This window comes from Neofelis nebulosa, chromosome 2 (genome assembly GCF_028018385.1).
Source record: "Neofelis nebulosa isolate mNeoNeb1 chromosome 2, mNeoNeb1.pri, whole genome shotgun sequence".
Classification (NCBI taxonomy): Eukaryota; Metazoa; Chordata; class Mammalia; order Carnivora; family Felidae; genus Neofelis; species Neofelis nebulosa.
The window spans coordinates 13,511,723-13,528,385 of NC_080783.1; the positions used below are offsets into that span (position 1 = coordinate 13,511,723).

A 16,663-nucleotide genomic window follows, 5' to 3' on the forward strand; every position below is an offset into this window, starting at 1 on the left:
GAGGATGACAGGTGAGGGCTATGGACAACTTCACGCTTTCAGTTGTAGAGAGCTTTGAACCAGGGCAGATAATTAATGCTAACTGCCTCTTAAGAAAGCCACTGATGCTTCTGAATAAGGAGGAAAAGTGCTTGAGCTTTAAAGAAGGGAAGGAAGGAAGGGAGGAAAGTAGAAAGGAAGGAAAGATGGAAAGGAGGGAGGGAGGAAGATGCAAATTCCGTAGTATTTTGGACTTTTTTTTTTCAATATTAGAGCCATAAGAATATAAAATATGAACACAGGTCCTAGCTGATATATTCCATTTCCAAAAGCTTACCTCCCACCCACTAATGTTTTATAAGTCAGTTTCTCTGTTACAAATTAAGCCAAACGGCACAGACCATTTGTTTACCTCTAGGCTCCCATGATTTATGGTAACACCCTGCTTGTAGCTGATATTCCATAAATGTCTGTTGAGTGGGGCTATTTCTTTCTGATTGAATGGCTTGCTCCATGCCAACCCAAACAAGGAGGAGACTTACAACTCGATAAAACTTGATTGCAGCCTATGCATCCTAAATACTAAAAACTAGAGAATGTAAAAGCTTAAATTTGAGGTCATGGAACAAAATTTGCTACCGCTGATTCCTAAAATGCCTCTTCTGTGAATTTTGTTTGGGAGCACCCACCTGGAATTACGATCCATCTGAAATTATAGACAATGAGGCAAAAGATCAGTGGGCTGAACAACCCCATTTTACAATGTGCTAAAACACAAATGAAATAATGTATCATGAAATTGTATTCCAAGCTGTAGCACACTATGGGATTAGTGGACATTATTACATAATAATGGATCAATATTGTAATATATGGATTATATTATTGTTGTAATTCATGAAATCCCAGAGTCATTGGTTTGTGTTAAGATAGTGTCTTCAGAGGGGCACCTGGGTGGTTGAGTCCGTTAAGCATTCGACTTCGGCTCAGGTCATGATCTCATGGTTCATGAGTTCAGGCCCCGCGTCGGCTCCCTGTGCTGACAGCTCGGAGCCTGGAGACTGCTTCAGATTCTGTGTCTCCCTCTCTCTCTGCCCTCTCCCACTCATGCTCTGTCTCTCCCTCAAAAATAAATAAACATTAAATAAAATTTAAAAAATAAAGATACTGTCTTCAGAATGCCCCTGATATCCAAAGTGTTCTTTGTAAAATGGTATCCTGCTCACTGCAAAGGTTCTTACGAGAAACAAATGTATTAATGTCTGATTACATGTATTGATACATGTATCAAATTATTACATGAAAGATTTAAAAACTCATCACTTCTCTATGACTCTAGTAACAATGACATTTACGGAAGTCTCTGTGCTAGGTTCTTTTGAAGAAAGTTACGCTGACTTACAGAAGCATCAGTAGCCTGTCATTATCCCTACTTTTCAAGTAAGGAAACTGAGGTTTAAAGAGTTTCTATGACTTGCTGAAGGAAGAAGGAAAATTGAGATTTGAGGCAGTCGGAGTCCGTGGCATATGCTTGTAACCACTATTCTCGATACGGGATGCCACTGAAGATCCACTTGTTTTATTAATGAACTCTTCTCTGAGAAACGGGAACCACAATGCGCATGTTTCTGTATTGATATCTCTTAATTAAAAAAAAGTAATTGTTTATTTATTTTTGAGAGAGAGCACAAGCGGGGCTGGGACAGAGAGAGAGGGAGACAGAAGATGCAAAGGAGGCTATGCACTGAGAGCGGGAAGCCCGATGCGGGGCTCAAACTCACGAATCGCAAGATCACGACCTGAGCTGAAGTCGGACACTCAACCAGCTGAGCCCCCCACGCGCCCCTGTGTTAGTATCTCTTAAAAAGAAATAGTGCAGGAGCAGAACGCAGCAACGTGAGGTGATTGAAACAAAGCGGAAGGGGGAAGATGAAGTCCAAACAGAAATGTGAACCAAGAAACCTAACACAGTCCACAACGTTTCTTGTTTTGTTTTTTTTTTTTAGTTTTGAATTTGTATTAACTCTGTAGCCATGGCCCTTTTCTCACCCTTAATTTTGTATAACGTATTATTTTGTTTATTTGTGATAGGTGATTATTATACATGTGATACAAAACCCAATAAGCACATAAGGTATATAGTATAATACAGGGAATATAATATAATATAATATAATATAATATAATATAATATAATATAATATATATAATATATATAATATAATAAATATAATATATATAATATATATAATATATATAATATATATAATATAATATAATATATATAATATATAAAATAAATATAATATATAACATATTATATTATATTTATTATATTTATTATATTATATTATAATATATATTGCAACCTATTATATTATAACATATTATGTTATATGTCTCCCAGCTGTCAACTTCCCCTTCCCAGAAGCTACAACTGTAATCTGTTTCTTTTGCAACCTCTACTACAGTGAATTTCAGGACATTTCATCACCCCAAAAAAGAAACCTTTTATCCATTAGCGGTCACTCCTCATTTTCCTCCAAGCCACTGTAGCCCTACTTAGGCAAGCGCTAATCTACTTTCTGTTTCTAGATTTGCCTATTCTGAACGTTTTGTTAAAAAAAAAAAAAAAAGAAAAAAGAAAAAAGGTATCATAAACATATGGCCTTTTGTGTCCGGCTTCTTTCACTCAACAAAGCATTTTCAAGGTTCATCCATGCTGCAGCCCATATCAACACTTCATTTTTTTTTCAAGGTCAAAAAACTTTCCATTGCATGGGTATACCACATTTTGCTTAGCCATTCATTAGCTGGTGGACATTTGGGTTGTTTCCACTTTTTAGCTGTTATAAATAATGCTGCTGTGAACATTGTTGTATAGCTCTCTGTGTGAACAGATACTTTCGTTTCTCTAGGACTGGAATTGCTGGGTCACGTGGTAACTCCATGTTTCACATTTTGAGGAAATGCCCGACTGCTTTCTAAAGCAGCTATACCATTTTACATTCTCGCCACCGATGTGCCAGGGTTCCCGTTTTTCCACATCTCCAGACACCTTTTTTTCCATGCTTTTCATTATGGCCATCTCCGTGGGTATGACATCTCACTGAGACTTGGATTTCCATTTCCCTACTGACTAATGGTGTGGAGCTTGCATATTTTCTTTGCAGAAATGTATGTTCGCCTCCTTTGCCCATCCTTCCGTTAGACTCCTTGTCTTTTCGTTGTTGTGTTACGTTGATTCTTTGTTGTTGTTTTTTTTAAGACCTTATTTTTTAGAGCTGTTGTAAATTCATGGCAAAATAAAGCAGATACAAAGATCCCCCCCCCCACCCCATGTTCATAGCCATCACCATTATCGACATTCCCCACCAGGATGGTACACTGGTTACAACTGGTAACCCTACACTGACACATCACAATCAGCCCAAATCGGTAGTTTACATTAGGGTGTTCATGGCATTTTCATAGATTTGCCTCTACAAAACATCTTAGGCAAATCTCTCGAAGGAACTGAGAGATTGGTGACTGCCAGAGACTCAGAGAGTCCCAAATGAGCAGACCTGAAGGCATGTTCCTGCAGTTAAAGGTGTGTGTGTCTATGCCGTGGCCAGGGGGAGACACTCAGTTCTCTGCCCTTGGCATCCAGAAGGGGACACGACTAAAACCTACATGACTGTTGAGGGCTTAGGAATATCCCAGTGTGCACTGTTATTGAAATGTCTTGAGTGTAAAGGCCACTTACAGCCACCTTCCTTCTAGTGTGACCCATGGGATGGACACCATACAGGGTAGGTATTAGAGCAAATAGGTACTTGTTCATCAACTTTATTCATCAAATCTCCTCACATCCATGCTCTGGGTTGATCCTCTGTACCCTGAGAAAGTAAGATTCTTAGTAATAAAAATACAAGTGATATTCTGTTGCTTGATATGGTTGCGGTTGAAGAACGGGTTGTATAGGTTACTTAGGGTTTTAGATCAGTTCAGCGAGTTGCCCTTCCCTTCCAGCACACATTTCTCTCCTCCTTTCTGTCTTTCCAGGCCTCAAGCACTCTGACCTCTCTGACTGCACCAGCTTATCTAAGCTTAGCCTCTGGAAAGTCATCCAGAAACTGCTATTTATTGAGTGTCTACTTTGTGCCACGCAGTGCTCTGAAAAATCAGGGACAAAGACTAGCCATCTGTTCCTGGAAAGTCCCAGTGTATTTAAAAATGTTTGACATATTATCTCTCTAGAGAGAAGGTGCATTTAAAGGGATCAACACAGACCACACTTGTTAGGGGAGAACGTCGTTGGAAGGAGTTATCCTCCCAGAGATCTTCATTTGCCACCACAGAGGCAACTGCCTTCTTTGCTTACCTTTAACCATGACACTGTTTGCATATGTGTCCAGCGATGTGAAAGCACATAACGCGAGACCCAGTGTTTTCTTATGAAGGGTACTACAGAACCAACTGACATTTCAGATGGTTCTTTCCAAATCTTACAGTCTCTGCCCACTTTGATTTCTAGAATGTGCTTCAATGATGCCCAGTCAGTACCTCTGATTAACTAAATCCCATATAGCTGAGAGCTGACTCAAGTCCATTTGTCAGCTGCTCAAGAAGTTTTTATACCCAAGTGCAACCTTGTGTTAAAATTATATACGGGCTCTGGAAAAATGTCAGGATCATGGATCTAGAAAAGGCTGTTAAGGAAAACCTAAATTCTTAGGAGTGGTTGTCCTGGATCTCTCCAGAGGAGTATCCTAAAGGCCAGCACTGCTCATCTACCCAGCCAGCCCCAAACTGAGTGGAAGAACTATTCTGGGGGCGACTCAAAACGAGAATTCTTAGTGGACTTTAGTCAGCTGGCTGGAGACAATTTGCAGACCAGAGTGTGTGGCAAGAGTGGGAGCAGAAAAACAAGTGTTAAGACCACCCCGTTACTGACCACCCTACCTGGTCACCCCACGAGTCAGCTCTAGCCCCCTCACCCTATCAAACACCACCCCCACCAAGCCTCTTACACTACATTACCCTGCTTTGTTGTTGTCGAGCTTCTATGATCTGAAATGCCCTCGGTCACCACTTACATTCGTTTATTTAACTCGGTCATTTGCTGCCTCCCAGCCCTAACCCAAAAATCCTATCAGCCCCACACAGCCTTAGAGTAGGCCTGATAAATCCCCCTCCTCGTCCCCGGTTTCCAGAACAGTAGGAACCGGCACAGAGTGGGCGCTTAATGAATACCGGTTGAAGGCATGTATGAATTTGTAAGGCCCTGAGGGAGGACTTTGGGGAAAAAAAAAAAAAAAAAAAAAAAAAAAAAGACTTCTAAAGGCTGGCTCCTGCGAGGCTGAGGAGCTCCGAGCCACCAGACCCCTACTGAGCCTCTGACCCTTTCCTGAGAATGGAAGGACCATCTGAGCTGCGCCCGCGCCCATTCGCCAGCTTCCGAAGGTAGGGACCGAATCAGGAAAGGCGGCCAGAGCTCCAGCCCCGCCAGGAGCCTCCGAGTGGGGGCGAGAGGCGTGGGCGTGGGCGTGGGCGTGGGCGGGCCCCGCCCGGGGCCCCGCGGCGGCCGCCCCCCGCCTGCCGATCCCTCGGGCGACGGGGACGGTCCCGGCCGGCCAGCTGGAGCCGCCCCACGCGCGCCCCGCGGCCCCCGCAGCCGAGACGCCGCCGCCGCCGCCGCCGCCGCGCCGGGGCCGCTCGCCGAGTTGGCTGCGCGCGCCCGGGGGAGCGCAGAGTTTGCAAAGTCGTCGCGAAGCTTCGGCGGAGGGAAGGGGGTGGGGGAGTGGGGGTGCGCGCGCGAGAAACCCGCCTCTTGCGAGTAGAGCGAGGAAGAGGGGGGGGGAGAGGCTCCGAGTTCCGCTTCCTGAACGGCGGGTGGGTAGACGAGGTTGGCGCGGGGAAGGCCGGCGGGACGCGCGCTCCGGGCCCCCGCGCGAGCGGCGCGGCAGGCGATGGCCGGCGAGCGGACCCGCAGGTTCACCCGGAGCCTGCTGAGACCCGGGCAGGCGGCCGAGCTCCGGCACAGCGCCGCGTCCGCCGCCGCGGTGGCCGTCAGCAGCCGGCAGCAGCAGCGGGTGAGTGTGGCGCGTCCTCCGCGCCTTCCCGCGCGCCCCGGGGCCCCGAGCCCGGCCTCCCCGAGCGCCCGGCGCGCCCCCAGCCCCGACCCCTCCCGCGCCCCCTCCGCGAGGCAGCGCCACCGACGCTTCCCGGCCAAGGGCGCGCTGGGGGGACCGGGGACCCTCGAGCGCAGCGTGGGAGAGGATGCGTGTGGGTTTGGGGGGGGGGGGTGGCTGGGGAGCCGGCGGGAATGCCTCCCTAGTCACCCCGGCGCCAGGTCGTGGGGGTGCCGGGGACCCTGGCGGTGGGGGAGTCTACGGGAGAGAACCCTTCGGGCCACAGGTCTATGCGTCTCCCTCGCCACCGCGACTGGTGCGCGGCGAGGAAAGGATGTGCCCCGAGGTCCTCGCTCCAGCTGAAGCCGGGAGCTCCGCGTTAACGCTGTCGCGGAAATAAATGGCCTGCGCCCGGTCCTCCCTCCACGCGGTTAAAAAGCCACAAACCACTGTACTCCTCCAGAAAGGGCCCGGTGGGAGGCGGGAGGGGGGCGGTGGGTACGGGCTGGAGGAGACGTGGGTCATTAAGCATCGAGTGGTTTCTGGTGTTTTTCTAAGATGTTCACGGGGTTCTCCCGCCAAGATCGCTTTACTGGTTACTTCCTTGTTGAAATGCCTTCTAAGTTCTGGGTGATTTCCGCGGGAAATCCCTGGGGCAACAGCCAGCCTTTCCGTCCGATACCCAAATCGTATCCCTATCTCTCCCGATGCTCATAAGCTCCAGTAGGTGTCACACTCTGGGGTGGAAGTGTCAGGAGAGAAAAATCAACGCTGGGGGGAATGGGGAGCGAGTGGGAACCGCGTTACGGTAAGACGTGGGCTCACCAGCCTCACCGTTGGCCTGCCTCTTGCTGGACCGGAATCCCACGCTGTGGGTTTCATTTTCCTTATTGCCAGGAAATATCATTAGGAATTAAATGGCTTCCTTTAAGAGTGTCAAAGAAAGTGTTACTCTTGCCAGTCACCCATGAAGAGGGAGCCAAGAGCTGCCCAGAGCCAGTTCCCACAGCCAGGACTTTTCTCCAAAGCCAGAGGTCGGAAAGTTGAACGGAAGCTAATTGCCTGGCAGAGGGAAGGGGCATCAGATGCCCAAACTGGTGGGGGTGACTGGAGTGTGGCCAGGGTTGGTGGCCAGGGTGCCTTTTCTTTCACTTACCAGTGGCTGTAGCGCGCAGTCACCCAGAGGTGATTCTGACTGTTGGCCATCGCCAGGCCAGGGACCCCCCGATGTTCTGATAGCAGCATGCACATTTTTCGGTGGAAAGGATTAAACTGCCCCCCCAAAATGACGTTTGGGGGTGGGAGGGGGGAAGGTTCAATTCGAGTAAAGGATACAGTCAGAAAATCTTGAAGCAGGCATAGAAAATAATTTTTACTATGGAATGATCATTCAGGTGTGTGGATTTGTCATTCTCTGCCATTTACTTTATGATTACTTCTCAGATGATTCTGAATCACTTGATTTCACTGAATCTCCAGAATGATCTGGTAGAGAAGTGCAGAGAAATAATTGGTAGGGTGCATTTTGAGGAAACAACCCTAGATGTTGTTTTTGATGTTTGTTCTGTTTTTAGGTGGGTTCCCCTGAGGTTTGTAGCACTGGAATGTCTATAAAGAATATGTATCCTAGAGACCTTTCTATCTACGCACATTACCGTCTCCAAATTTATGTCAGATTTGAAATCCTAGGGTATCTTGTCAGAATGAATAAACTCAGTGTCTTAAAAAGGGTCGGGGAGGGGGTGATGCATTGGCAAAGGTGTCCCTGCTCCCCTCCCCTCACTTCAGCACCTTGGCCAACACTCCTGAATTAGCTTTTGCCAAGACTTTTCACGGGATGTTACACATCGAATCAGGCAGTTTGGGCAGTGATTTTGGCAGCAAGAAGACACGTGCTTTGCATTTCATTCTATCAGATAACTCTTAAAGGGAACCAGGAAGGTGATGAGTTCTCTGATTTGGCACCCAAATTCAGTGGGCACAGCATCCCTTTTCAACCTAAAACCTTCTAATTGGACTGTGTGGAGACTAATCCTGGCTTATGTGATCCAATCCCTTAAGATCCTTTATGTTTGTTGCTTCGAGTCCTCAAATCCTGGTTGTCAAGGGAGAATATTAATAGGATAGAGGAGGAAGATTATGGGTAGCCCTCTTCAGTACAGTCAAGTAGCATTGTGTGTATTCGAGGAAGCTGTCATCTATTGAAGAACATTTGAGAGACACTAGAAAGTCCTGTTGAGAAAAACTGTCTCACCGCTAGATTCATACAGTGTCCTTTCCAAAGTCCCTGTTTGGGGGACCAAAATCCTGCAGAATGTTACAGAGAGATTGTTGTAAGGTTGGAGCACTGCTTCGTCCAATGAGAATAGGCAAGTTTCTTAGATTAACACGGTAGTTGTGAGTTGTGGACTGAGAGTGGGATACACACACACACACACACACACACACACACGGCAAGAAAGCTTCAAAATGTGTGTGGCTTATGGAGAACACAGAGCAAAGAAATGCTGAGTGAGAACAGCTGACCAGGGGCCCAAGTTTTAAGGCAGTTGCTGGGGAAAATACGGGCATGTGCCAGAGCAAACTTGATTTCGGTTTTAACCCAAGGCACTGTGGCAGGCTCATGTGCAGGCAGACTCCTAGCCAGGACCAACCTTATTCTGCATCCCTCTTAAAAACAACAATGAGAAGATACCTACACTCCCACGCTCACTGAAACATTTTCACGATAGCCAGGATACAGAAACATGCCTGAATGTCTGTTGAAGGATGAATGGATAAAGAAAATGTGTGTATATACGTAGATAGTATATATATATTATATATGTAATTTTATATATTACATTATAATCTCTATCCCACACTTAAAAAAAGAAAGAAATCCTGCCCTTTGAGAAACTGGTTGGATCTAGAGGACATTATGCTCAGTGAACAAGTCAGACACAGGAAGACAACTATGGCATGAATTCACTTACATATGGAATGGAAAATGGCAAAGCTCATAGAAGCAAAGAAGACTATGGTCATTATGGGGTGCCGGCAGTCGGGGGTGGGCCGCAAATGAAGAGATGGTGGTCAAAGGGTTCCACATTTCAGTTATACAAGATGAATGAGTTCTGGAGATCCGATGTACGGCACGGTGATGACGTTTGACAACAATGGATTGTATACTTGAAAGTTGTTAACACAGACACACAGTGGTAACTATGTAAAGGTGATGGTTAAGTTATTTATCTTCATCTGTGGTGATTTTCACAATGTAAACCTGTCTCAAAACCTCAAGTCGTACTCCTCAAATATATACAGTTTGATACGGCAAAAACAACTCAGTGAAGTTGTTTAAATGGAAGAAAGCGATCATAATAACACATAACCGTTATGAACAAAAGCCATATATTTTTAAAAGAGAAATAGTTGCTCCTCAGTCATCCTAAGTTTTTCTCATGGAAGACAAATGAATCACAGCTCATGCCAAGGCCAATCTGAGGATCAGGTAGAGTTTAAGGAACTTTCCAGACACTCCATGCATGGTAGTCCCACAAAGCAAGCTTCTTTAGAGCAGACTGTCAGTTCAAAAATGATTAGAAACATTTCTCCCATGTCAGTGGGAGAGTGTCTTATTGAGTGTTTTATTACTTTTATTACTTAAATACACATACTGTATTTAACCAAAGCTGTAATGCCACTGATTAGAAATTCTTTATAGGAAGCTATTCTTTTTTTTTAATTTTTTTAATGTTCATTTATTTTTGAGTGAGAAAGAACACGAGCGGGGGAGGGGCAGGGAGAGGAGGAGACACAGAATCCGAAACAGGCTCCAGGCTTCGAACTGTCAACCCAGAGCTGGATGCGGGGCTTGAACTCGTGAACCACGAGATCATGACCTGAGCCGGTCAGACGCTTAACCGACTGAGCCACCCAGGCACCCCTCTTTCAAAATCCATGAAGTGTATTTGTGTTTTTGCATGAATTAGTTCATTTAGACAGCTTTCTACAATTCATTAAGCTATGAACCTAGGATCTGTACATCTTTCTGCATATATATTTGGTAGCACTTCAAAAGAAAAATACTTTTAAAAAATCTAGAGATGACTTTTCTGCTAATACCACGTCAGGTCTGTCACTTGGAGACAAATGGAGCTTTATTTGCGGAACGTGACTGGGTGAGTCAGAGAAATAGAAGACTCTGAGGAACAAATAATCGTTTGGCCAGTTTTTGCCTAAAGCCTCTTATGTTATTGCCCAGATCGGAACCACTTTATTAACATTCAGTCTTTAACTCATTTATGACATTTACTCTGTTGTTACACAAAAATTTCTCTTCAAGCCATTTTTGTATTGTAACTAACTTTATTAACTTTTTTATTTATCTTTACTTCTTTATTACTAAAGTATAATTGACATACAATGTTATATTAGCTGTAGGTGCACAACATAGTGATTCAACAATTCTGTACGTTACTCAGCGCTCACCGCAACAAGTGCAGTCACCATCTGTCACCATATGTCGTTCCAGTATCACTGACTATGTTCCCTATACTGTCATTTGCATGTCTGTGGCTTATTTTATAACTGGAAATGTGTACTTCTTAATTCCTTTCATCTATTTCATCCATACCCCCATCCACCATCCCTCCTTGTGTTTAAGAGTCTGCTTGTCTGTTTGTGTTTGTTCATTTGTTTTGTTCTTTAGATTCCACATATAAGAAGTCGTAAAGTATTTGTCTTTTTCTGACTTAACTTCACTTAGCATAATGCTTGCTAGGTCTATTCATGCAGTCATAAATGGCAAGATTTCCTTCGTTTTGTGAGTGTAATATTTAATTGTGTGTGTGTGTGTGTGTATCACATCTTGTTTATCTGTTCATCTATTGATGGATGCTTGGGTTGCCTCCATATCTTGGTTATCGTGAATAATGCTTCAATATACAAAGGAATGCTTGTGTCTCTTTGACTCTGTGTTTTCATTTTCTTTCGGAAAATACCCAGTAGTGGAATTACTGGATTGTATGGTATTTCTGTTTATCAACTTCTCTTCAAGAAGACACATCCTGCCAGAAGTGATTATACTTAACCAGAGTGTTTTCTCCCTTGCTGCTTCCCCAGAAAGCATAAAGGGTAAGTGGTAGAGAAGGTCAGTACGGACCTCAGGAATCACCGGAATTCCATATCCTCACTTTGGTTTGATATTTTCTAACTTCCTGTGTCCTCCAGTGATACTGATTTTGTTCTCTTAGGGAGCTTTGAAGAAGCAGCAGCACCTTTGACAGACCAACGATCTGTGGTTGAGAAGTAATGAGTCTGTAAACATGTTTACAGGAGCAGGAGGAATTTCTAGAAGGGAGAATGTTCCTCCCCTCGGAACTTTGTGGTATTTAATAGTTGAGAGTAGTAGGGGGCTTCAGAAACTTGAGTGGGAGATACTAGAATTTCCAAAAAGTCATATGCTGGGAGGAGTAGTGAGTGACAGATGCAGGAAGTGATACTGAAGGAGAGCAGAGCACTTGTCTTACTGTCAGCAGCCAGGGTCAAAGCAATAGGCAGAGCGAAGACCTGTTTGTTTGGCACCCAGAGCGAGGTCTCCTTGGGCTTGGTATGGGTTGGTTTTGACAGCACTCTTCATATCGAGGGTGTTTACTCTTCAGCAGAAACCACAGCCCTACGGGTTTATGTTGTTTACAGTTCTTTGATAAAGAAGGTTCGTGGCCTGGGGAAGAAGTCAACGTGAACTTATTTTACAACCTCAAGGTCAAATGTAATTGATTGTATCAACAAATGTGTTGTTGTTGTTGTTGTTGTTGCCGCCTTACTTCCCAAGGGCATTGCAGAAATAACTTTGAAAATAAATGGTAACAGGGGACCCAGACAACTTCTAGAAAGAACGAGTGTGGTTCTTGGCCGTCTTGTTCCTCACAACCATTTTCTCTGAGGCCTAGCCCAGAAAAAGAGGAGTAATACATGTGTTGGGATAAACCATTGGTAGAGAACCCACATGGTGCCTGGCACAGGGTTCGGGCTTAATTCTCAGAGCCATCCTATGAGGACGTTGCTATTGTTGTTACAAATTACAGAGGAAGCCATTGAGACTCACAGGATTGAAAACCTCGCTCTAAGTTAAGGAACGTCTCTTGCATCCTGAATAGTAAGTAGCAGAGCATTATGTTCCAGGGATGTTGTGGCTTCAGCAGCATCTCTAAGTTGGAAGACATGAGGAGTTGAATTCGCTTGACGTTGCCTCCTGATTGTTAGCTTTACCTTGGGAATCCTGTCCTGTGATAATGCAGAATACCCATCAGTGTTCACTTCGGCTTTCCTCTGAGGTCCAAAGCCACAGCAGAAGGTGTTCCCGGTACCCCTAACCACGACAGACCCCCTTAAGGCAACCAGAGCTCAATTAATTGTTCAGTCCTTCATATATAAACTTGGTCAGCCGTCCCCAGGCCGTTTATCTGGCAAAGTCATAAGCATATTGTGAAAGAGGGTGGGGTTATTTCTTCTCAGGCCTGCGTCTTTCTAGGACAGGCTGCTTCTCCATCTCAATCACTTCACCCCACTCCAGCAAGTGCCTGAAATTTTCCAGTGCATCAATGTGTCCCTGAGCACGTATTTTCGTTCAACTCGGTTGTGTTGGGATTCGTTTTTTGCACACTTTCTTATTCAAAGGAGCGATTCCAGTGTCTTACAAGGAAAATGCATGTAAGACAACATTAAAAAACATAGTGAGTAAAGGGGCAAATGGCAATATCAGCAACAACAAAAAAGCAATATTAGGAAAGTTAGATGTAGTCAAGAGTATGTCAATGGACTAGGATCAGTGAATATAACCCATAACTGTTAAGTGCTACAGTCTTGCTAAGACTGCTTCCTAACGGCCAAGTCAAAGAGGAATACTTGATCAGCCCTGAGATTAAGAGGTCTACAGTATACAAGAAAATAATTTGCTCTGTGTGTGCTCAGCTTTAACTTACACCGAGACTTAAGAGACAAGACATTTTTTTCTGTGACTTTTCGTACTGGGCAGTATAGACTTTCAGCTCTTAGAATGTGGCCCATGGGCCGGGAGCATTAGAATCCCATGGAGGCTTGCTAGAAATGCAGAGTCCCAGAGTCCCCTGGGGACGCCAAATCTACTGGGAGAGAACATGCATTTTAATAAGATCCTCTGGTGATTTGTAAGCACATTAACATCTGAGAGACACAAAAATAAGGTCCGATGTCAGCCGTATTTTTGCTGTATATCGTCAGGTAAAGGCAATTGCATGAGGGTCCAAAACAATATAGTTTATTCTGCGACTCCTTGAAAGAGTTGCTTGAGGCAAAAAATAAAGTTCCAATCACCTAGAAATGTATGGAAATGGGATCGGTTCATTGCTAAGTGACTTTGGAAAGTCCCTTGATGGTTTCTGTTACATTTTCTCCTTCATGCGGCACCTTAATTGTGGTGTGAACTTACGCGTCCAGGTTAAGTAAAAAAATTCCATAATGTTTATGAAATGGTTACAATATGAATCTGCAGAAGTCTTCACCCTGGTTATAGTCGTAAAGATGTGTTCCAGGGTGAGGCCGGTGTTATCCGGCTTAATGAGAATTTTTAAGCAGGATCACTGCAACGCATGAAGGACTCAGAATAATGATTCTTCGTTGCTATCACTGAAACCCTTAGTGGTTTGAAAATAATTGGTTGTACCGGAAAATCTGATTGCTAGAATCATAAAATCATGCAAGTTTTTTTTTTTTTTTCTTATAGTCATTGAGTCTCAGAAAAAACATGATTTCTCTCCTTCACATAGGAACGCCCTAAGGATTAAATTCTATGGACTACATGCAGGCATATGGTCCAAGGTCCCTCTGACTGGCTGTCCTTCACCCCGTTTTGGGATGCTCTTTCCTCGCCTCCACTGGCCATGAGCACTTTGAACCATGTGGCCAATTTGGGAGTGTAGGGAAATATCAGAGACCAGAATTCCCTCCCTGGCTCTTGGCTAAGTCATGCTTCTTTTTGAAGTTTCGATTCCTCATCTTGGAAATTAGGGGATTAGATGATGAGGTTCTTGCACTTGCTATCCCTCTGCCTTACAGTTCTCAAGACTCCTCCTTCTCATCCATCAGGTTCTCAAATGTCTCCTTCTCAGAAAGGTCACCCTGGGTCGCCAAGTTGAAATGTGTTCCCCAGCACCCCCTGCCACAACCTCTGTGCCCTGTTACTATCCGTCATTTCCCTTATAGCTCTGGCGACCGCCTAGGATGATCTTTTTACGTATTTAATTCCTTGTTTCTCTTTTCCAGACTTCTTGCTTTCATGTGCATGTGCCAGTGAGAGAAGGAAACTTACCTGTTTCACAGCTTTTATACTCTATTTACTATATAGAAGTAAGCACGGCAGATGAGGTGCTAACAGGAACATCAGGAGGGTGGGCTGGTTGCACATCGGTTAAGAGATTGTAATGGAATGATGCCTTACGAATGGCTGGTTTGTTCGTATCTGCTAATGATGTTCCTGGGTCACCTTCTTCGAAGCTGTGGAAATGCAATTTACAGAAAGGTATGGATTGAGCACATCCTATGTGCCAGGTACTTGACTCATATAATCTCTTTTAATCCTCCTGACGACCGCATAGCAAAGGATTTTCATTCCTATCATAGACATGAAGAAGGTGACGTCTAGACGTCCAGCTTGCCCCAGATCCAGAATCTAGTACATGATGAATCCTGGAGGCACGTGCAGGTAGCCCAACTCTGGAGCCTGTGGTCTCCACCGATGCTCGGACCTGCAGACCAGTTCTACCAGACAGGCAGGCTGGCCTCATTGAGCGTGCAGTTAGCATCCGTGCAAGAGAGCAAGGACAGAAAAGGAAACCCCAGGGCCCCAGCCATAGGAAGGGGTTTGGAAAAAGAGTTTCTTAACAAGAGATGTGCAGCTCTGCTTAACCGTTCTTCATTTATGACATCTCAGCAACGCGGGATACCGGGAATGACTCCAGCTTTGGACACTGTCCATGCTCAGACATTCCCCTGGGGCGGGACGGGCACAGAGTGGGTGAAGCTTTGCAAACAAAGGCTCCTTCAACTCTGCAAGGGACACCATTGGCTTCTTCTTCTTCTATAGAAATACATTTCTGGCAGATCAACATGGGGTAATTGGGTCGCAACAGTACATCTGTTACATCGTCTACTATAGTCTTGATTTTGATATTCATGTTTACAAACGAGAGGAGTTGTTTTTTTGTTTGTTTGTTTGTTTTCCACTGAAGTGAGATTTGTTTGCCTCTTATCTTTCACAGCAGTGTCAGTCAACTGGAAAGAAATGCTTGTTTTTGCTGGACTCGACATGTTGACCTACATTCAATGATGTAGAAATAACAAAATTTAATGAATGTGGCTGAGTTTGTGGCAATAGAGAAAAACCCTTGTCTTTGAAAATGTTAATATTTGGCAACCGGACTGTGAGGTGGAAACGCCTTTGGGACTAGAAGAATTAATGGACCCAAATCAGCCAAAGTTCCTTTAATTGTGCTGCTAAATGTGAAAATAGTCAGTTTTTCTAATGCAGTTTCAGGAGACCGCCTCTCTCCTGACGTAAGGAATTTGGGAGGCTTGGCACCAAAATGGCAGAGTTTAACAATAGGATGGGGGGGTGTCTTTTTAAAAAAGATGACACCATTTATGATGGCACAATGAGCTTTTCTTTATGTAATGATTTCAGTAATTACAATTCAAGTGACTAATTAAGGCCGTCAAAATGGCCAATGACTTTGGCCTTTCAAATCCCTGCATTCTATATAAAGAATCCCGGCGTGAATGCTTGAAGTGGCAAAGAAGCAAACAAAAAAAAAGTAACAAAATTCGCTACTCAATGAAATGTGATAATTAAATTAGTTTTGAACATCCGTTGTTTATTTGATTAGCTCTTAAAAGTCCCTTTGTCACTGGTCTTTAGAACAGAGAAAATGGAAATGGATTACAGCTGAGTAACGTTCACGAAAATGAAAAGTGATGTGAGAACCCAGTGACTTTTATGTAGAAGAAAATTTAGATATGGATAAGTGATATTTAAAGTCATTTACTGTTTGTGGGGGTTTTTTGTACATTGTTTACACATCAGACATTGATTCAAAAGAGGATTTCATTTCCAAATGAAAAGTATTCCAGTGTATACGTATCTATGCTTTACTGTATCTATGTACCTAGCTATAAGGTTGTCCTGTATGTGAAAATAGTAGTCATAAAGTTTATCAGCATACTGATCTGGACAGATAAGATTCTTTCAGGACTTTTCTGAGTGCTCACAGGGAAGGTTCATTCATTAACTTCAGTTTTTTTGAAGTCAAGAGCCATTATGTGGCTGGTGTCCAATCACGTTGAAAAAATGTATCTTTTTACCGCCAGGAAGCAGTGGTTTCCAGGCTGAGTAACCTTGACCAAGTCTTTAAGCTTCCTTGGGTTTCAGTTTTCTTGTCTTTAAAACAAGTAGGTTGGACGGTAAGACTATTAAAGATGTTTCAGCCCTAAACATCTAGGGAGTTCTTACTTTTTTTTTTTTTTTTTTTTTATTTTTTTTTATTTTTGGG

At 44.1% G+C, this 16,663-nt stretch overlaps 1 protein-coding gene across 3 annotated transcripts in view; it reads left to right on the forward strand.

Moving 5' to 3' along the window:
• Nucleotides 1-5,822: 5,822 nt before the first annotated feature.
• DOCK10 (dedicator of cytokinesis 10) overlaps nt 5,823-16,663 on the forward strand; it is a 270,916-nt gene continuing 260,075 nt past the window's right edge. For 2 of the 3 annotated variants that reach the window (XM_058703033.1, XM_058703042.1), the window contains exon 1: nt 5,823-6,056. In XM_058703033.1, the coding sequence (XP_058559016.1) occupies nt 5,934-6,056 (123 nt within the window). In that variant the 5' untranslated portion in view covers nt 5,823-5,933. The remainder of the gene's footprint in view (nt 6,057-16,663) is intronic. The other variant, XM_058703060.1, reaches the window with a different exon arrangement.